The 23,422-nt window shown below is 45.5% G+C and overlaps 1 protein-coding gene across 1 annotated transcript in view; it reads left to right on the forward strand.

Annotated features, from left to right (window-relative positions):
- The window catches only part of LOC134529003 (collagen alpha-1(I) chain-like), a 181,417-nt gene that overhangs the window by 110,329 nt on the left and 47,666 nt on the right, over window positions 1–23,422 (forward strand). The window contains exons 4-5 of the mRNA XM_063362670.1: window positions 2,698–2,928; window positions 8,559–8,776. Coding sequence (XP_063218740.1) covers window positions 2,698–2,928; window positions 8,559–8,776 — 449 coding nt within the window. The remainder of the gene's footprint in view (window positions 1–2,697; window positions 2,929–8,558; window positions 8,777–23,422) is intronic.

Genomic DNA, 23,422 nt, shown 5'->3' on the forward strand with positions numbered 1-23,422 from the left:
GGCGCTGTGCCAGTGGACACACAGAGTGGAGATAGCTGTGGACACGCACAGACGCCGAGCGCGGAGCACAGCCTCGCCGTGGCTCTGTGCCAGTGGACACACAGAGTGGAGATAGCTGTGGACACGCACAGACGCCGTGCGTGGAGCACAGCCTCACTGTGGCGCTGCGCCAGTGGACACACCTCCATTCAGTGTCTGTTCTAGTACGCAGTCAATGTCTCCTTTCCATAGAAACGGGCGTGTCCCAACACAGCCTCGCCCAGCTGACTAGTGGCACGCAACTGTTCCCTCCTATCCAGCAGTGGCCTTGCCTGCTTCGCACGTGCTGTCACAGTCACTGCTGTGTCTAGGCCGACGACTGCCGTGACTGGCCACAAACACCACGTGAGCACACCACACCAGCATGGTGGGGCTATCAGTGGAGCGGCGTGGGACACTTGATCTAGCGCCTCTGCCATAATATACAAGCAGGAATACAAGTGGCGATTTGTCTTGCTTCTTCCATCCGCCGTAAGGTGGAAACCCACATGAACAGCGTGTGAAGATGTGCTGAAATATAAAGAGATTGATAGACAACACAAAACACGTACTTATCTAAGAACTTTACTCACACATTGCTGCGGTGAGAAGGTTGTTGTGGACTCTACTACTATCTTCGAGGCCCTGCAACATTATGCCTGTGTGCTAAGCCGTGGGCTGTTTACCGTTATCAGCGCTTAATACATTTATACATTGTTTTCAGACAAGTCACAATTATTTAAAAATAATTATGACAAAATGTTAATTAAGTTTATTTGAAAAAAAAAGAAAACAGTACTAATTATTATGCGTTATTGTGATCAAATGGTAAGGTTTGAAATATCAGTCCTTCAATCGATTGTATTTATTGCTTAGTTCTTACAAAAGTTATTTCTTTGTAGTTGAACAGAAACCATAAAATCACAAAACACATAATATAATTTAAAACATAATTTTTATTATTGATTTAAGATTTTATACAGAAGAATCATTATTTAAAAAATATTATTTTTTAAAGTAAGAAAGTTTTAACTTTTGACATTAATTATTTTGTCTTACACATTCGTAGTAGAAATTTAGTATTTTTAAAGGCATACTTGTTTTAGTATGGGTCAGTATATACAAAAAAAATTCAACACTAAGTGCAAATGAACCATTTCAAAATAAAAATTATTTGATGTTTTAATTTTTACATTTTACCACACTATCAATTACTGCACATGCCAACATTAAGTAAAATGATTACTATTTAAGTACCTATATATATTTATTTATTTACCAACTCTCTTGATATGCGTATTATTTATATTAACGTTATATGATATATTTCTGATGGTTGTATGTACAAGATTTAATAAACACTTAAAAAATTCATCAAAACAAAATTTTACGTGGAGTCCCATAATACGGTATTCATCCACCCCACGTTATTGTTATTGTTAAGCTGGTCCAAAGTTGGCCCTGCATTTGGTCTTATCTGAACATTTCGGTCCACAGTCTAGTGAATGTCCAGCTCTTTGAAAATAAAGTTTGATTTACTTTGTCCTCAACCAAAACGAAACAGCAAAAGTCCTTTTGATTTTACGTAATTATACGACCATGTAAACCTTTGCGGTGTCTTTTTTTAAAGTTAGGTATACGCATTTAGACACTTTAAAAGGGCAATGAGAGGGGTATGAAAGGCAACCATGAAGCGAAAGTTTAAAGGGAGAATGTTGGTGTTGCTGACGGTGGAGAGTGTGGGTGTTGCTGACGGAGGAGAGGGTGATGTTGCTGACGGAGGAGAGAGTGTGTGTGTGTGCCTGACGGAGGAGAGTGTTGCTGACGAAGGAGAGTGATGTTGCTCACGGAGGAGAGTGTGGGTGTTGCTGGCGGAGGAGAGTGTTGCTGGCGGAGGAGAGTGTTGCTGACGGAGGAGAGTGTGGCTGACGGAGGAGAGTGTGTGTGTGTGCCTGACGGAGGAGAGTGTTGCTGACGTAGAGTGTTGGTGTTGCTGACGGAGGAGTGTGTGTGTGTGACTGACGGAGGAGAGTGTTGCTGACGGAGGAGAGTGTGGCTGACGGAGGAGAGTGTGGCTGACGAGAAGAGTGTTGCTGAGGGAGGAGAGTGATGCTGACAGGAGAGTGAGGCGGACGGAGGAGAGTGTGGCTGACGGAGGAGAGTGTTGCTGACGGAGGAGAGTGTTGCTGACGGAGGAGAGTGTGGCTGACGGAGGATAGTGTTGCTGACGGAGGATAGTGTTGCTGACGGAGGATAGTGTTGCTGACGGAGGAGAGTGTGGCTGACGGAGGAGAGTGTGGCTGACGGAGGAGAGTGTGGCTGACGGAGACAAGTGTGGCGGACGGAGGAAAGTGTGGCTGACGGAGAAGAGTGTGGTTGACGGAGGAGAGTGATGTGGCTGACGGAGGAGAGTGTGTCCACGGAGGAGAGTGTGGCTGACGAAGGAGAGTGTGGCTGACGAAAGAGAGTGTGGCTGACGGAGGAGAGTGTGGCTGACGGAGGAGAGTGTGGCTGATGGAGGAGAGTGTGGCTGACGGAGGAGAGTGTGGCTGACGAAAAGAGTGTGGCTGACGAGGGAGTGTGGCTGACGAGGGAGTGTGGCTGACGAGGAGAGTGTGGCTGACGGAGGAGAGTGTGGCTGACGGAGGAGAGTGTGGCTGACGGAGGAGAGTGTTGCAGACTCGCTGCTGGGCTCGGGCACGGAGGACGAGGACGACGAGGAGAACAGCACGGCGGCGGCGGCCCCCGGGGGCGGCCCGGGCCTCAAGCACCACCCCCAGGGCGCGCTGTGCGGCGGCGCCGAGGCCAACAACAACTCGCTCACGCCGGGCGACATGCCGCCGCTCGTCGCGGGCCCCGGCTCGCTCACCAACGACAGCAAGACTGGCCAGGACGACTCGGAGGACCAGGGTGCGTGCCGCACCGCAGCATCTCTGCCCGGGTGTTCCCACTTCAGTTGGCAGTAGAATCACATGTTACGTCTATGAGAAATTTATGTTTTGTTGAAATCTCTAGGTGGTTATTTTATTTGGTTTATCTACATATTAAGATGTTTTTGTGACAGGGAAAAATAATATATTTCTTTAAGTTATAGTTTCATCCCTGCTTGACGCGTACAAATGTGTAGCTATGCCATTGGCAATGCTGCTAAGGCTTGTCGATGAAGGATACTGAAATCAGCAACATATTAAGCAGGATCTCTTTAAATGTTCATTGAAGCTTGAACTAGCTAAATAGTAATATAAAAAAGGTTAATTTCTCTTCAAATTTAATAGTTTATGCCAAGTTATTCCAATGCGATGGTTTCAAAACATTAAAAAAGTTACTTTTAGCAATTTTTTTTTAAAATATAGTTTCAAAACCGATGTAGAAAAATAATCTCCCACGTTCTCAATGTCAAGTTGTTCCTCAATACTCGAGAAAAACTCTTACAATTTTTTTCGATGAACTTTGCTTAGGTTGCGGAAATTCGGAAGGCGTGCAGCGAGAAATTGTTAGAAATACATAGTGTTTCTGCTCTGGACTCGAATCCAGACTCGGACTTGAAGCCTTGTAGGCGAGACGGGGCGACCAGACCCACCTAGCGACGTCGGGCGACAAGCCTCGGTACTTGCCAAGCCACGGACTGGCTGCACCCTAGCTCCCTTATTGCTCCTCCAACCGCCTTTCTCCCCCACGCCCTGTTGGCCTGTTCTTCAGCGGAACACATGCCAGTGCAAATAGAAATTCCCATTCTTACACCTAATTAGCAGGACTGGAGGTGTGTTAGCTCCGCATGACAAGGTGTGTATGTAAAGCAAACCCACCTGCACGCCTTGATAAAATAGAAACTAAAAATAATTATTTAATCAAACATGACAATTGATGGTCATCGAAGAGTCAGCCGTCCTAAACACCACGCGGTTGGCGCGGGTCTCTCGGGAGAGGAACGGGGGAATGACTCCGTGAGTGACAGGAGACTGTGGGTAGCCTAGAGGTCAGCTGACGATTGCACAAGTACTTAGGCTCACGAAACAATTCCGCCACAAGCTGGTCCCGCCTCGCGGACACTGGCCAGGCCCAGGTACCAGCTAGTCCCGCCTCGCGGACACTGGCCAGGCCAAGCCACCAGCTAGTCCCGCCGCCACCAGCTAGTCCCGCCTCGCGGACACTGGCAAGGTACAGGTACCAGCTAGTCCCGCCTCGCGGACACTGGCAAGGCCCAGCCACCAGCTATTCCCACCTCGCGGACACTGGCAAGGCCCAGCCACCAGCTAGTCCCACCTCGCGGACACTGGCAAGGCTCAGGTACCAGCTAGTCCCGCCTCGCGGACACTAGCCAGGCCCAGCCACCAGCTAGTCCCACCTCGCGGACACTGGCAAGGCTCAGGTACAAGCTAGTCCCGCCTCGCGGACACTAGCCAGGCCCAGCCACCAGCTAGTCCCACCTCGCGGACACTGGCCAGGCCCAGCCACCAGCTAGTCCCACCTCGCGGACACTGGCAAGGCTCAGGTACCAGCTAGTCCCGCCTCGCGGACACTAGCCAGGCCCAGCCACAAGCTAGTCCCGCCTAGCGGACACTAGCCAGGCCCAGCCACCAGCTAGTCCCGCCTCGCGGACACTAGCCAGGCCCAGCCACCAGCTAGTCCCACCTCGCGGACACTGGCCAGGCCCAGCCACCAGCTAGTCCCACCTCGCGGACACTGGCCAGGCCCAGCCACCAGCTAGTCCCGCCTCGCGGACACTGGCAAGGCTCAGGTACCAGCTAGTCACGCCTCGCGGACACTAGCCAGGTCCAGCCACCAGCTAGTCCCGCCTCGCGGACACTGGCCAGGCCCAGCCACCAGCTAGTCCCGCCTCGCGGACACTGGCAAGGCTCAGGTACCAGCTAGTCACGCCTCGCGGACACTAGCCAGGTCCAGCCACCAGCTAGTCCCGCCTCGCGGACACTGGCCAGGCCCAGCCACCAGCTAGTCCCGCCTCGCGGACACTGGCAAGGCTCAGGTACCAGCTAGTCACGCCTCGCGGACACTAGCCAGGTCCAGCCACCAGCTAGTCCCGCCTCGCGGACACTGGCCATGCTCAGGTACCAGCTAGTCCCGCCTCGCGGACACTGGCCAGGCCCAGCCACCGGCTAGTCCCGCCAAGCGGACACTGGCCAGGTCCAGCCACCAGCTAGTCCCGCCTCGCAGACACTGGCCATGCTCAGGTACCAGCTAGTCCCGCCTCGCGGACACTGGCCATGCTCAGGTACCAGCTAGTCCCGCCTCGCGGACACTGGCCAGGCCCAGCCACCAGCTAGTCCCGCCTCGCGGACACTGGCAAGGCTCAGGTACCAGCTAGTCGCGCCTCGCGGACACTAGCCAGGTCCAGCCACCAGCTAGTCCCGCCTCGCGGACACTGGCCAGGCCCAGCCACCAGCTAGTCCCGCCTCGCGGACACTGGCAAGGCTCAGGTACCAGCTAGTCGCGCCTCGCGGACACTAGCCAGGTCCAGCCACCAGCTAGTCCCGCCTCGTGGACACTGGCCAGGTCCAGCCACCAGCTAGTCCCGCCTCGCGGACACTGGCCATGCTCAGGTACCAGCTAGTCCCGCCTCGCAGACACTGGCCAGGCCCAGCCACCGGCTAGTCCCGCCAAGCGGACACTGGCCAGGTCCAGCCACCAGCTAGTCCCGCCTCGCAGACACTGGCCATGCTCAGGTACCAGCTAGTCCCGCCTCGCGGACACTGGCCATGCTCAGGTACCAGCTAGTCCCGCCTCGCGGACACTGGCCAGGCCCAGCCACCAGCTAGTCCCGCCTCGCGGACATTGGCCAGGCCCAGCCACCAGCTAGTACCGCCTCGCGGACACTGGCCAGGCCCAGCCACCAGCTAGTCCCGCCTCGCGGACACTGGCCAGGCCCAGCCATCAGCTAGTCCCGCCTCGCGGACACTGGCCATTCCCAGCCACCAGCTAGTCCCGCTTCACGGACACTGGCCAGGTTCAGGTACCAGCTAGTCCCGCCTCGCGGACACTGGCCAGGCCCAGCCACCAGCTAGTCCCGCCTCGCGGACACTGGCCAGGCCCAGCCACCAGCTAGTCCCGCCTCGCGGACACTGGCCATGCTCAGGTACCAGCTAGTCCCGCCTCGCGGACACTGTACAGGCCCAGCCACCAGCTAGTCCCGCCTCGCGGACACTGGCCAGGCCCAGCCACCAGCTAGTCCCGCCTTGCGGACACTGGCCATGCTCAGGTACTAGCTAGTCCCGCTTCACGGACACTGGCCAGGCTCAGGTACCAGCTAGTCCCGCCTCGCGGACACTGGCCAGGCTCAGGTACCAGCTAATTCCGCCTCGCGGACACTGTACAGGCCCAGCCACCAGCTAGTCCCGCCTCGCGGACACTGGCCAGGCCCAGCCACCAGCTAGTCCCGCCTCGCGGACACTGGCCAGGCCCAGCCACCAGCTAGACCCGCCTGGCGGACACTGGCCAGGCCCAGCCACCAGCTAGTCCCGCCTCGCGGACACTGGCCAGGCCCAGCCACCAGCTAGTCCCGCCTCGCGGACACTGGCCAGGCCCAGCCACCAGCTAGTCCCGCCTTGCGGACACTGGCCATGCTCAGGTACCAGCTAGTCCCGCTTCACGGACACTGGCCAGGCTCAGGTACCAGCTAGTCCCGCCTCGCGGACACTGGCCAGGCTCAGGTACCAGCTAGTCCCGCCTCGCGGACACTGGCCAGGCCCAGCCACCAGCTAGTCCCGCCTCGCGGACACTGGCCAGGCCCAGCCTCACGGACACTGGCCAGGCCCAGCCACCAGCTAGTCCCACCTCGCGGACACTGGCCAGGCTCAGGTACCAGCTAGTCCCGCCTCGCGGACACTGGCCAGGCCCAGCCACCAGCTAGTCCCGCCTTGCGGACACTGGCCATGCTCAGGTACCAGCTAGTCCCGCTTCACGGACACTGGCCAGGCTCAGGTACCAGCTAGTCCCGCCTCGCGGACACTGGCCAGGCTCAGGTACCAGCTAGTCCCGCCTCGCGGACACTGGCCAGGCCCAGCCACCAGCTAGTCCCGCCTCGCGGACACTGGCCAGGCCCAGCCACCAGCTAGTCCCGCCTTGCGGACACTGGCCAGGCCCAGCCACCAGCTAGTCCCGCCTTGCGGACACTGGCCATGCTCAGGTACCAGCTAGTCCCGCTTCACGGACACTGGCCAGGCTCAGGTACCAGCTAGTCCCGCTTCACGGACACTGGCCAGGCTCAGGTACCAGCTAGTCCCGCCTCGCGGACACTGGCCAGGCTCAGGTACCAGCTAGTCCCGCCTCGCGGACACTGGCCAGGCCCAGCCACCAGCTAGTCCCGCCTCGCGGACACTGGCCAGGCCCAGCCTCACGGACACTGGCCAGGCCCAGCCACCAGCTAGTCCCACCTCGCTGACACTGGCCAGGCTCAGGTACCAGCTAGTCCCGCCTCGCGGACACTAGCCAGGCTCAGCCACCAGCTAGTCCCGCCTCGCGGACACTAGCCAGGCTCAGGTACCAGCTAGTCCCGCCATCAGCTTGTCCCGCCTCGCGGACACTGGCCAGGCTCAGGTACCAGCTAGTCACGCCTCGCGGACACTAGCCAGGTCCAGCCACCAGCTAGTCCCGCCTCGCGGACACTGGCCAGGCCCAGCGACCAGCTAGTCCCGCCTCGCGAACACTGGCCAGGCCCAGCGACCAGCTAGTCCCGCCTCGCGGACACTGGCCAGGCCCAGCCTCACGGACACTGGCCAGGCCCAGCCACCAGCTAGTCCCACCTCGCGGACACTGGCCAGGCTCAGGTACCAGCTAGTCCCGCCTCGCGGACACTAGCCAGGCCGAGCCACCAGCTAGTCCCGCCTCGCGGACACTAGCCAGGCTCAGGTACCAGCTAGTCCCGCCATCAGCTTGTCCCGCCTCGCGGACACTGGCCAGGCCCAGCCACCAGCTAGTCCCGCCTCGCGGACACTGCCCAGGCTCAGGTACCAGCTAGTCCCGCCTCGCGGACACTGGCCAGGCCCAGCCACCAGCTAGTCCCACCTCGCGGACACTAGCCAGGCCCAGCCACCAGCTAGTCCCGCCTCACGGACACTGGCCAGGCCCAGCCACCAGCTAGTCCCGCCTCACGGACACTGGCCAGGCCCAGCTACCAGCTAGTCCCGCCTCACGGACACTGGCCAGGCCCAGCCACCAGCTAGTCCCGCCTCGCGGACACTGGCCAGGCCCAGCCACCAGCTAGTCCCGCCTCGCGGACACTGGCCAGGCCCAGCCACCAGCTAGTCCCGCCTCACGGACACTGGCCAGGCCCAGCCACCAGCTAGTCCCGCCTCACGGACACTGGCCAGGCCCAGCCACCAGCTAGTCCCGCCTCACGGACACTGGCCAGGCCCAGCCACCAGCTAGTCCCGCCTCGCGGACACTGGCCAGGCCCAGCCACCAGCTAGTCCCGCCTCGCGGACACTGGCCAGGCCCAGCCACCAGCTAGTCCCGCCTCGCGGACACTGGCCAGGCCCAGCCTCACGGACACTGGCCAGGCTGACGGACAGGTGGTGCGCTTGCAGGCTCGCTGGACGGCGACCCGGAGACGCGGGACTCGCAGACGGAGAACAAGTCGCCCGACGACGGCAACTCGGGCTCCAAGCGCCGCGGGCCGCGCACCACCATCAAGGCCAAGCAGCTGGAGATCCTGAAGACTGCCTTCTCGCAGACGCCCAAGCCCACCCGCCACATCCGCGAGCAGCTGGCCAAGGAGACGGGCCTGCCCATGAGGGTCATTCAGGTAGGAGGCGCTGTTCCGCTCTTCGCGGTGGGGGCACTTCTTGGACATGCGCCAGGGCAGTTTTGCAATTTTTGTCAAGGAAACAACTAAAGAATGCAAATAAAAGATTAATATGAACACATAAACCCACAGAGAACTACCTTAAATCATCCATGTCAAACAGATAAACTCAACGATGAACTTAAACAGGTATTATGGACAACACATCAATGTCATTACATATGAACACTTCCAAACGACAGCACAAGAATTTTGTGGAAGAAATTTAGTCATGTAAAATGTACTAACCGCACAAACGAAACCAGTGAGCTAATAGCGACGAGAAATGTTTGACAATAACAGTAAATGCAGGCAGACAACAAAACCGGGGCATCGATGAGGATAAACAGATTTTATGGACAACACAACGACGACTACACCGACGAATACAGAAAGTTTCCTATGACAAAACTGTTGTTACTTTTTGGGAACTGGCAATTGTTTCCCTAATCAGGCACAAATACACAAACGTTGCAAACTGCAGTGGCGTATGTCCAAGAAATTGTAATAAATCATGCTCCGTACGCCCGTTCGCTTCTAAACAACTCCCACGTTCTGTTGTCCTCGCTTCGCGAACATAATGTTGTATAGAAGCCGCACAGCCGGGGGAAATACCTGGTCCACCAGCAGTCACAACCTTCCCCTTAATCATTCAGAATTGCTGTAGTGCGCTGATTTCTGTGGTTTAGAACTAAGTCCGCGTTCCCCAGTGTTGAAATAAAGATCTGTGCTATAACATCATTTAAAATTACTTCCTTCTCTGAGTAGCCTGTTTCTTTTTAAGAGTTTGAATGAAGCCAAGCTTTTCAAAATATGCTCAGAAAATTCCACATCATAAAATGCAAACTGAAGAAATCTTGTAAGGAAAACAGTTTCATGGTGTTAAAAGTAGCTATAAAGAATGTGCATAAAAGATTGTCCCAGTTTCAATGGTATAGTATAACAGTTTAGTTTATATTATTTACAACAAATCATATACCACATTGAAGGTAACCTAACATGGTTTTTTCTTAGAAATGTTTAATATGTGCACATTTTGTTAATACGGCACACATCCAACCTAAGGTCCAATTCTTCCCACACTTTGGTTACCACGCCCGGAGTAATGGAAGTATTAGCATCATCAATTCAATGTCTAAACTCTGGCAAAGCATTAGGTAGAAGCGGAACGTAGGCGCGATCTTTTATAAAGCCCCAAAGGCAAAATCCCATGGCGTTATGTCAGGTGAACGTGGAGGCCAGCGAAAAAGAGCTCTGTTGTCTCGACCATTACGACCAATCCAACAGTCAGGGACTTTGACGTCCAACCACTCTCGTGCAAAGAGATTACGATGGTGAGGGGCTCCATCCTGTTGACAAATAAAGTTTACAGGTTCACCCCTAATATTTGGGCACATAGCTAATCTTTCAACATATGTGGCACTGCAAGCGAGACAACAACAAAGCAGCACTCGCGCATGCGATTATCTAAACCTGTTTTGAGTTACTCTTTAATTATGACCTTGAACTAAAACTTCACAACGCTTACAGTTGATGCTATTAGTATTTATAACTGGACGTTCTTTTATGAACAACATGTATAATTTAAAGCGCACAAATTATAACCCTATCGCATGAATAAAGCTCCTTGATAATGTCCATATAATAGGCCTCGTGGTTCGAAGAGTCTTGATATGCCTGTATGTAGTTTGTATGAAGTCCTGTGAGTGTAGATGTACGTTATGCTTCATGGTTTTGAGACATTATGGTGCTGCAGTAGGTGTAATGTTTACCTTGTGTTGCTGAACATTATACTGGTCGTGGTTCGGAGATGTTCGTGCCATAAGATTGTAATTGGCCGTGAATTTCGGGTTAATCACAATGCGCATATATCCATGATATGCATAAATGGTTAGTGACGCATTAACTCGTTCGTGTATTTGCCTTGTATGAAAAATTCCTTATAGTAATATTGATCAGTGTGGTCGTCGAAATGGATATAAAAATGTACAAAATAGTTTTCACAGCTATACTCGTAATTGTACATATAGTTGAACCCGGTACCTTGAATTAAATAGTATAAACCGTTATGCACAAAGTAAGGCAGTAGATAATTTTTTTACACTAGAATAATTAATTTTAAATTTAATTTCTATTTTACACTGTCGAGGGCTTGAATTCATGACTGTAATTGAAAACAATTTTTTTTTGTTAATTTTGGGATTTCTTAGAATTTCTGATAGTTATTTAGGAATTTTTATAGATGGCAGCCAGTTAATGGGTTGCTTAGAGTGGTGCACTTTAGCGGAGAAAACGTGAAGCAACACGGCGCCCGACTTTAGCACACACTAGAAGACGACAGGACAAAATATGGCTGCTATATGGTCGTTGTGACGTCACAGTAGCCATGCATATTTATTCCTTGATAGAGAGTGTGGAGAAGAATCCAGTTATATTTATGGTGGTAAAAAGCTGTTTGGTATTTTTATAAGAGAACCCATTTGGAATAGCATCTAAGCTACACGACACGAGTTATATCTAATAAAATGTTTGTATTTATACTCTAAATTTTGTATTCAAATGTGTTATAAAGTAATGTTAGATAAAGATATATATTCCTTGGAAATAAGTTACAACGGACGACTACGAAGAATGCGAGAGAAAAAAGTAGACCTAAAAATAAAAAGAGCCCGTGTAACTCAGTACACGTGATAGAAGCGAAACTTCTATGGCAATTCAAACATCGACTCTTAAATAAATCGTAAGGGGTAAAACGACAAAGAGACAAAGAGAAAAAGAAAAAAAGAAGACAATTTTCTAAATAAACATGAATTATCAAAATTATTACTCACAGCAAAATAAATGCTCAAGATATGAAAAAAAATATTTAGTTACGCAGCTAAAACAGTACTCATATAACACTGTTAAACAATACTGATTTACACTAGTAATTAATATAATAGGTACTTAAAAGAACACCATTTTCTTGTGAGTATGGCCCGTGGCGCGGTGCACAACAATAAGCCGAAACCCCGTTGTGTTGCCCTCTGCCCAAACACTCCCTTATTAGATGCCAGCAAGTCGGGTGTACCTACCGCCGCGACCCGCCTGTCCCTGCAGCATGGCGGGGTTCAACCTGAGCCGCACTAAGCCACGTGGAGCCCACTCAAGGGAACGAGTTCTCTGCACCGTCCGCAACCTACTAGCGTCAGAGATCGTTTCATAACAATGTTTCACGAAAACGTTGCATTAAAATTCGGCCTTGAAATTTTACTCCCATCACGCCCAAAGAAGTTTCAATTCAAAAATGTTCATCTAACCAAAACATGTTGATAATTTTACATAGAAATGTAATTAGGCTGTAATATTTTAGTCGAGGTGTCAAACTTAGCTCGAGTAACGTTTATCCATTCATAAATGTAGGTCAAGGTTAAAGTCAAGGTAAACAACCTTGAACCGAGCCTTTGCACTATCAATTTTACCTCACTGAAAAATATTTTAACTTGGTGTATTACGTTGGATGACCAAACACCATTAACATAACTAAACTTATCTTCATTAAAATAAGATTTACATTTTAGTGTATAATATTTATACACTGAATTTCTGCAAGAACAAACATGTAATCAAGTAATTACAAACCAGTAAAATGAAACACAGTGGTCGAGTTGAATCAACCTCACGTCACAGCTAGGAGACACCAGCAATGGTCCGGCAGTGACCTGGAGGATGTAACAATTGCAGTGAGCCTGGAAGCACGAAGACCATAGTCGGGCCAAGACTCCAGCCCGGATACTACGGAGTGCGAGTGTTGAATACCGGTATCCAGTTCCTTATTTTCAGTGAAGATTGTGACTAAAACACACGTTAATTGTGCCCAAGAGCACTCACGCAGGATATTCGGAAACATTTCACAATTGTTATGGCGTTTAAAATTCAATAAAATAGTCAAATTTGCTTTACATAATAATTTTTTGTGTATTTAAATTCATAGAAGAAGTAATTCTTAACATTCCTGTAAATATTTTTAAACATGGTCCATCAGGTTTCATTTGTCTTCTTGCACATACTATATTAAATGTATTTGGATTTAAAGCTCATACAAGGTATTTTACTCTAACGCCAAGCTAGTAAATGACGCATTAACACCAAGAAAAGACCCACAAGTAAAGTATCCACAGATAAGTGTGCTTAATCTGCGTGATCTACGTGGTTCGCAATTACTGAACGTAAGAGTATGGCCAACTTTAAACTTTTTGCATTTCAGTTTTCGTATTTAACAACTTTAAATGAAGTGATTAATCTCAACATTTTAAAATATTGGAACGTAAGTTTAATATGGGAAGCAATAACATTCGTTTTATGCCATGATTATGTATAAAATGTTAATTTAAACAGTAAAACGAAAAAATTAATTTTCCTCAAATATTTGTCATACATTAGGTTGACAAATATATAAGAATAAGAACCATAAATATGACGTTTGAAATACAGACTACTGGAATCATTTAATTACCACGGTGGCCTGATATTACAACTTACGTAGATAAGCAGACTGTCATCTAAACATACACAACTAAAATAACAATTAAAGGTACTTAAAGCTATCCTAAATATATATTTTAAAGGTTTCATTATAGTTTTATAATCCAACGCTGGTCATTCTCTAGGTTAAATAAAATTCAAGAATCTCGCAAAGAAATTCTTAATTCTTTGTGAACGAATTCGGTAAACTGCCGGAAAAATAATATCTTCCATTGAAAGTATGTTAGCAGTGTGAACTAAAGACACGTGTGGCTACTAAACATCAAATAATAAACACTTGTTAGACTCGGCAGCTGTCGATAAAACTATTATAAATTACCGTTAAATAAAATGGCCATGCTACCGTGGACGAAGCCCTTGCTTAGAGAAGTCACTGAAGGGCAATTTAAAATTTATCTTTCTTTTTTAATAAGTTCTCGTCACGGTATAATCGTCGCAAATTGCTTGTGATCAAGTCGAAGATGATTGCCACGTCTCCTCCTAATGCGAGCGACGAATTCACTCGCTATCCCAGCGAGTTAATTGCAGGCGCTTATGAAGACTTGATGGTTTTTGTAAGAGCTCTAACGTTTAGATTTTGTCATGGTTTTGTAATTAATATGAATTATCCGCAGGAAAAACATTTTTTATGTCGTAAATGTAACTCCCTCTTTTTGTTCATTTTCGTGACGCATCCTAGCACTTTACGTTTGTTCCGTATTCTGTGAAAAATGAGCTGATAAAGGACAACAGAATAATTCTGTAATAGGTTTGGCTAGTTACAGTAACCACTCAGTACTTGCAATTAAATTAACCGTATGTGGGCTAAATTTTTTAAACCGTAGTCTATATTAGTTAGTAGTGTTACAGAAACAGTTGTACGATATATTACGATATTCAACGATATTGTATATATATTATAAATTCAGTGTAGTTTTGAGACCCGGTATTTTTGGTGGGGGTTTTCTCTGAAAGAATATAAGCGAGCAAAATATAAATTATACCACGAAATAGGAATAAGTTTAGTGTATTTTAACACATAACTAGTAAGTTTCATTATTCTCACTGAATACGCTGCATTTACGAAGACCAGATCCAAACCCCTGTTGGCATGTGCTCACAGAGTGCCTCTGTTCCAAGGTGTGCCACACGCTGATGAGTGAAGGATCGCTAGCGTCCATTAGAAAACCATATCCAAACCCCTGTTGGCATGTAGCTACTCACAGAGTGCCTCTGTTCCAAGGTGTGCCAACACGCTGATGAGTGAAGGATCGCTAGCGTCCATTAGAAAACCATATCCAAACCCCTGTTGGCATGTAGCTACTCACAGAGTGCCTCTGTTCCAAGGTGTGCCAACACGCTGATGAGTGAAGGATCGCTAGCGTCCATTAGAAAACACGATTAAACACAAGCTACAATTTTTCTAGAATTTGTTGTTTCATAAAACGCAGGTCTGTTAGGAAATACATGGACCCAAATTATTTTTTACAAGCGGGGTCACATAATGTATGCAGCGCCGTTAACCGACAGACAGGTGCAATATAAATAAGCTGTTTACACAGTTTCACCCACTTCCACATTAAATAATTTTATAACACGTGTATAATACATAATTGAGCATTTATAACTCGGTTATATAGTTGAAAAATTACTTATTATCATAATGGTATGCAAAATATAGTTATGTATGCATCGTATGGTTTGGCTTCAGCGGTGCTTTGCTAAATGAACCTATTACACGATAGAAAAATGTTTTATCAGTGTATCGGAAAAAAAGTTTTGAAATTACTCTAAAAGATTTTTTTTTCTTTCATTTTCATTAATCCCTTGATAATTTACATTTTTAAAATTTACCATCCACAATATACGCTAAGAACATCTATAAACTAATGGCGTCATTACCAACGATTTAAGAGTATGAGAGAAGGGTAAGCGACAGCACAGCAAGTAGGGAATAAACTGACTTATTACACGACTAAATACACAATCATCGCATATTCTTGTAGCTTCAAACAAGATGTCACCGTTAAGCATCTCCAAAGCAGCTGTCAATTTACGGGTGATACTTGCCTGGTTCATAAACACTGTAATGACAGTTTTATCGCACGAAACTATTTGTTACCCGCTGCGGACTTTCCACACAATACTGGCTTTGGCACAGTTGTTAGGTGGGTGTTTAAAGCACACAAAATATCTACTTTAGTTATAGTTCTAACTAACTTAAAATCCGTGGCTTCACTTGCACCATTTCAAAGTATTTCTAAAAATTTACTGTTAAAAGTAAAGTATGTTATTAATTAGAAACATTTTTTTCTAAATAAATATACACAATTAATTTTTCATTCGCATAAAATATTTATTTCATAACAAAACTGTTTAAGAATATTTTTTAATGTTGATATGCGTAGGCCTTTATAATTTTTAGTATAGATGAAGTGTCTGATTTTAAAAATTTCTGTTTTGTAGTGTTCAAGTATATATATGACCTAATGAAATCACTCTTACATCCATTCATTTTAATGAGGAAAACCATTTTAAAAATGGTTAATGAATCACCTATTTGGTTTAAACGAACACTTTCCTCTATTTAGGTTAAAGTTACCTATGCTTAGAATAATTAAATAATTTCACCTTATTACAAATACCTCACAGTATTGAAGGATATTTAATACAATTGAATCTTTATTTGAAAAAGAGTAAACATATAAAATTTATTATCTAACGTATAAATAACTTCATCCACAGTTTGCCTAATATTACGTAAATAAAATCCCCTAATGTTTTATTTCTCTCCTGTTTTCCCACAAGGATGCCCAACTAAAATGGTAGAACTAAGTAAATATGGCAATATCCGTTAACCAAACAAAAACTAAACTCATCCCGTATTTTCCTTTTTGCCGCCGATGTGAATTCCAAATTTATTATTAAAAAAACTTATATTTGTTTAAGTTTAAATTGATCTTACAAATATTGATTAAATGGATTTCATAACATATATTTTTAAAAATAATATTAGCCCCTGTTAAATCTTCAGAGGTGATAATTCGGAGAACGTTGAATAAGATATCATAAATAAAGTTCGAGTTGATCAGAATATACTTTTGTTAATGTTAAAACCATATTTACAATATTTCACATTAAAAAAAAGCAGAACTTCAGCAAACTGTAAAAAAAAGTTAGCAGATTTTACATGTTTATAAATAATATCACATAACTTACAATGTGCTTGATTAGATTCCCAGATACAATTCTAAAGTAAAAAAATTGACAAACTTTTCGCCCCTTTTGCGGTTGAATATATAAAAAATGGTAAAGGTTAACATATGATATTAAATCATTATTTTGTAGGTCCTTCTTGCTGAGTTTCTTACCTTCACCATAATTGCTCGGAACCCACTCGGATCTTCCGCAAAGGCCGGCGTTACCCTTTTATACTAGTGGGGTCGTCTTTCCAGAACCGACGAGAGCGGCAGTGACGAGTTGCGTCATCTCGGGTCGGTCGGCCCGACGTCCGAAAAGTCTAGAGAGGCGGTGCCCCTTCACGCCACTCCGCGCGGTGGCCCGCGGAATTCCCAAGGCCGCTCAGCGATAGATAAGAGCACTGAGGAAGGACAATGCGCGGGCAGCGGAGGGGTGAGGGGGTAGCGACGACCCTGGTAATCCGGCCAGGTACGCGTGCATTCCTTATGTCAGTGGACGGCACGTGACACGGCGCGTGATAGGTGTTGTCAGAAACAACACGTTAAGAACAGATATGGACATTATCTTTTCCTGTTTTGGAAAGTTTAAAAGGTAGAACATTTTGGTTTGTTGGTTTGAGATAATGTAACCTATGTAGGTATAACTTTATCTCTGCTTTGTTCGCAATTGTGATGTTACCAGCAATAACCCTCGCAATACACTAATGAAGTGTCTGAAGTCTCTGCCTTCAAACCTCTACATGCTGGTCGAGCCCGAGACCCCGCATGGAAGATTTTGTACAAAATATAATTCCTCAGTCACACAGACTACCTACCTCTAAGTTTCGGAACTAAGATGGCGGCTGACAGCAGACAAAAACAAGATGGTGATCGAAGGCAGATAACGAAATGTTGGCTGAGATCCAAATGAAATGTTAAATGTCAAATTTGACAAATCTAAAGGGTCAAATTTGGGTAGGTCAAGTTCATTCAAAAGATGGCCCGTTCAAGATCATTCAAGATGATGGCTGGGTCAAAGTTAAAGGTCACCCATGATGGTGGCCATGTCAAAAGGTAAAAAATTGACTCAATAATTACAAAAATTATGCTCTATGGGGTGGGAAAGTGGGATAGGTTTTTTTTTTGTTTTAATTTTATGTGGGGAGTGATTTACATCTGTTTTAGAAATTAGTTGTAGTCTGAAATTTTCATTTTATTTGGAATGAAAATTTTAAAAAATCATCAATTAGTGTCAAAGTTGTGTTTAAAAGAAGGGAAAGGAGAAAGGGATTTTTTTTTTTTTTTTTTTTTCGAAATTTCATGAAGACGGAACAAGAAGTGGAATGGATATTTTTTAAAAATATCTGCTGCAATGAGAATCTATCCGGTCGCATCGAGGGTCGACTGCGACAGCGTGGGAGCGAGCGAGGAACAAGAGAGTAGAGTTGTCATTGTTCCTTTCCGTGGCTGCCAACACACATGGAAGGTACACCGGGTACTTATTTGGCACCCCTACACGCGTGGTTCAGCCCCCGATGTTCGTAAAGGCGAGTAAATGCACGTTAGCGCTGCACACGCGGTAGGCTACATCATGTTACACTTCCGTTCTTGGAGCGTACGCAGATCTTTCCATTTCCGTTGCACGCTAAATTTCTACCCCCAGCGCATCCAAAGAAGTAAAACTTCAAAACTTAAATTATTCAACTGTATAGCAAATTTAAATTTTAAAAAAATTATGATATTTATGTAATTAATTCACTAAAATCAAGCGTTCGCGTTAGTTTTTATAACTGCTGTTGAACTACAGCCAGTATAAACAGCACAGTAGCTTGAAGCGCCCATTTCGTTGCGAGGGTGTTTGGTTTCGTGTCCTGATTGGACGCTTCTATTTGTTTTACTATGTTATGTTTAGTTTGTAAGTCGCCCCTGGTTAGCTTAACGACATAAAATGAATAAACAAATTAAAAAAATCGTAAGCTTAGCTTTGTACAGAAATTTATTTCCAAATAGTTAAATTACCCACACTTAAAATTTAAAAGGGATTTATATACAGTCTATCCATAAAAGAATGTCCCAGTTATTAGTTTTATTAGTCTCAATTGTAAGTGGTGAAGGGTTTTGGTTCAAGGTCACAATCAAAGAGTAACAGATAAGCGCATGCGCGAGTGCTGCTTTGTTGTTTTCTCGCTCGCAGCGCCACTTGCGCAAAATGGCGACTCCTGAGCGTAAAGCGTTCAGTGTTCTGCAATTTGCTAGGAATGAATATGTAATTTCAGCCCTCCTCATTGGAATTTCTATAATGCACGAGAGCGGTTGAACGTCGAAGTCCCTGGCCGTTGGATTGGTCGTAATGGTCGAGACGACAGAGCTCTTTTTTGCTGGCCTCCACGTTCACCTGACATAACGTCTTTGGGGCTTTATAAAAGATCGTGTCTACGTTCCGCCATTACCTAATGATTTGCCAGAGTTGAGACACAGAATCGAATAGGCTATCGCTTCCATTACTCCGGACTTATTAAACATAGTGTTGGAAGAATTATACTTTAGGTTTGGATGTGTGCCGTATAACGTAAGGTGCACATATTGAACATTTGTAAGAAAAAAAATTGGTTGTCTGTAAAGTCGGTTTACGGACGATAGTTTAACGTGACAACGTCATAACAAAACATTGATGAAATGATTGCATACTTTTATGAATAAAATTAAATAATTTTTATTGAATTATTACTATTTTGTATGGATATAAAGGAGTGAAATGAAATCTACAATTTAATTTATACATTTACTTTTATTTGCACTCATTAATTCAAATATGTTTATTACTTTAACGAACAGATTATTTTAACTATAACGTTTATACATGTTTGCTATTTAACTTCTTCCAATCTGTGTTATTCTGTTAAGGATAGGACGATGATAGGAAAAGTAGGAAACGAATGGGAGTGTTTCAAGTTAAATGTGCCTCGAAAAATTCAAATCGATGGTTGTTCCAATCGAGTGGAAGAGAGATAGATGCGGCGCAAGCGTACAATGAGCGTAACGGGACACAGCATAACGGGACAATGTGCGTAACGGGACACTTTTTCGTGCGTGCAGCCGGCGTTCATCGATTTATTAGACGTTGTCTCGTCAAAAAAAAAAAAACACTGAACCCTGTACTTGCACAAGTTATGAGTGTAGTTTTTAAGAACGTTGTGAAGTGTACTTTACGCATGAAAAGCAGCACAAGTGAAAACGCGCCCGGGAGTTGAAGAAGCATACTGCGAGCCACCTGCAGACAGAGGCTCATGCGGCCTCGATTAGCGCCTCGCCGCTTTATAAACGTCTCTGCTCCACCGGTGCATCTGTTGCCAGCAAAAACACGGCCACGCCACTTATCCCACGCACCCTTGCGGCGCTTGCCGCCTGCCAGACCTCCCCTCCCCCCCTCTCCTGTTTTGAACAGTACTTACAGGCCGGTCCACACGCAACGTTTTGTACACAGTTTTGACTGCGCAGGCAAAACTGTGCAAACAAAAGGTTGCAGCTCAGCCGTGTCCACACAACACAGTTTGCAGCCAAGTTTTATCCTATCACTATCATTTGCGAGAATTTCTTACTTTGGCCAGTTCTTTCCGGTATACCGACCTCAAAGAATTTATGTTTTTTTTTGTGTGATTTTATCTCTGTTAGCCGCGATGTCAACCTCTTTGTATTTTTGCACAAGTGCTTCATACGCTTGACTTTTTTTGTCCCTATCGCTATGTTCTTTTGATTTGACCCGCCACAAACACGGAAAGGACTTGTACAGACCAATGAACTCTGTTAGAAATTCACGTGAACACTGTCGCAAATCGGTCATCGTTGAGCATATTACACTGTTCCGGCACAAATACCGAGGGAGAACTGAGCCCCGTGTACGGAGAAGACGGAGGAAGTGTCCACACGCTACGACAAGTCTGTGCAGCTCGACTAAACTGCGCGGACATAAATTCTCTTGGCCGCAGTTTTCCTTCTCCGTGTTCCGTCTCCGCGCAGTTCACAAAACTGCGCAGTTTTCCTGTCTGCACGCTACGTCTTGTCTGCAACGATGTGACCTGCGCAGGTAAATCGTTGCTGAACACGTTGCGTGTGGACCGGCCTTAACATATAGCTCCGTGTTCGCAATGATACAAAGAACCAACACAATTTTCAAATATCTATGACGCCATGTTTGTTCCAACACAGTTTTCCTGGCTTAGGTATAATTGATAGGTACTTTTAAGTTCCGATTATATCTCATGACTATTCAAGTTTATATAACGTATTCCTCGACAGTTTCAATACCATAACGTTGGCTGTAGCAGGCCAATACGCACAGTCCACACCTTGATGTTTGCGAAAGTTAATATATACGTGTGCACGTTACCACACGTGGGTCCGCCATTTTGACGGAATAGGCTCGTGGCTATAGCAGTTTCTACACGCATGCGCATTGGAATTTCAACCTGTTACATTTCGCCGTGCAATGAGCGCTTTTTTTATTTAATTTATGGCGAATACTAAAATTTTTCTTATATTTATCACGCTTCGGAGGAACTTTTTTATAAAAATTGGAGATTTTATTTAAGTTATACTAAGCAAACTAAGAATCATCTAAAACGTTTTATAATATATTTGATATCTGTATTCTTTATTTCAAATAAAGGTGCGATTGTATCAAATATCCTTAAACAATGGGAAGTATTTGTAATACGGTGAAATTATTTAATTATTCTAAGCATAGCTTGAAACAATAGTATATGAAAGTGTTAATGTAACCGATCACATAAAAAAAAGTTAAAATGAAATATGCGTTTGTTTAACGTTTTTTTAAGTTTTCTACCAAATGATATGAAAATGATGTAAGTGGTACGTTCTATAAATTATTCGTGCAATGGGGAATTTCAATTTGATACAATATTTTTTAATATACGTCATGCACTTTTTTGTCATGGAAAAAAATTTAAGAACGCAAATTAAGAAATGAAAACATAAGCCCACAGAGAACAAGCCTACATCAGCTTTGTTAAACAGATAAACCAAAAACTGTACCCAAACAAGTATTATTGGCAACACAACGACGACAAATAAGATAAACACATTCATACTTAAATATCAGACAACACAGAATTCCGTGGAATAAATTTAGTCATGAAAAAACGACAACACAGACGAACACAGTGAACTAACAACGACGAGACATGTGAACAATACCAGTAAACGCAGGCAGACAACGCAACTTGGACAGTGATATCCCTTGAAACGCTAACCGGGTGGCAGCATATTTCCGGTAAATACCTGTGGTTGTAAACAGCCACAACACTTCCAGACTTATTACACAGGGACACGAATAATGTGCCATACTTTAAAGTAATTAAAAATCTTTTTTGACGTGATAACGTCTTATAAATCGATGAACGCCGGCTGCACGCACAAAAAATAGACATGTTCCGCCTGAGCCGAGCGTGCAAGAACCGGCCAACCACCGTGCGAGAAAATCTTCTATAATATCAAACAGGTTAAGGCGGGCTTTTTAACTAATTGTTCGTGATTATATTAAAAAAATTATTTAAATTAAATTTGAAAAAAAAAAAACTATAAACAATGTTTGAACATGAAAAAAGTATGCAATTTTCCATCAATGTTTTCTTGTGATGCTATCACGTAGAATGATCGTCCGTGAACCGACTTGGCGGACAAGCGCTGGTTATGCGCCCCTTGCGCTAGAGGGCGCTGCAGACTCCCGCGCCGGCCGGCGGCTCGTCAAAGCCAGGCCCGTGTCTGAGCGAAGCGCGCAGCGGGGCGCCTCGTCTACTATTTACCTCGAAGCCAGCGTTCGTGAAACCCGCGGCCCAACAGCCCCTGGCCCTTCTCACCGTCCGCCGCCACAACCGCCCCTGGCCCTTCTCACCGTCCGCCGCCACAACCGCCCCTGGCCCTTCTCACCGTCCGCCGCCACAACCGCCCCTGGCCCTTCTCACCGTCCGCCGCCACAACCGCCCCTGGCCCTTCTCACCGTCCGCCGCCACAACCGCCCGCCTTTTTACATCGTTTTTATTTCATTTCGCTTCAGAGCAGTCGTTTGTGTTCCCAAGTTTTAAATGACTTGTAAAATGTTTCCCATTTTCACCCTCACAACAAAAAACAAAGCGAGCTATATATTAGTTATTATTTTTTTAATTTTAAATTCTCAGAAATAAAAATACACTGTAAATTCAAATTATTTACATTAAAATGCACAAGGCGTTCTTTATGTTTTACTGTTGATATTAAGAGAAAATTAAAGTTAAGAGTAAAAAAAAACATTTTTAAGATAATTTTTGAAATATATAACATTAAATAGAGGCGATTACCTCTTTTAAACCAAAAGTGGCCGCATTGCAAAGTGTTCTTGCTAATAAATCAGTTTTCAATGCACAGTCGTTAATAAACATTTTAAAAGAATTGTTATATTTTTTAACAAGCCGACTGACATAAGCTCTCTCCAAACTAATAAGTTTCCATTTAAACGCCACATGAAGTGTGATGACATTGATTTGTTTCAAAACAACGATATTTCTGTACTCACATGCGCGCAGTTAATACTATTTTTATTTAAAACGAAAGACTTACTTTTTTAGTGGGGTGAAACCGCGAAGTAATAATACGATTTTTCATAATTATTAGCAAAAAAAAAAAATGCCGATAAATAGTCGGTAAATAAATTTTAAAATGTATTTTCCCTATGGGTAGGAAATATTTCAGTTTTATTTCACAGAATGTAATTTTTCTCGCGTTAATAAAAATAATAATAAGTGGCAAAAAAAATTTCTGAAGCTCTTTAGCAAACACAGCGGTACTAGAAGACCGGTAAATATGCGTGGATCAAAGTTGGCAGCAGTCTGTGAAATCACGCACTTGTGGCAGAATGGCGCGGCATAAGGTC

Source organism: Bacillus rossius, chromosome 2, assembly GCF_032445375.1.
Source record: "Bacillus rossius redtenbacheri isolate Brsri chromosome 2, Brsri_v3, whole genome shotgun sequence".
NCBI classification, from domain to species: domain Eukaryota; kingdom Metazoa; phylum Arthropoda; class Insecta; order Phasmatodea; family Bacillidae; genus Bacillus; species Bacillus rossius.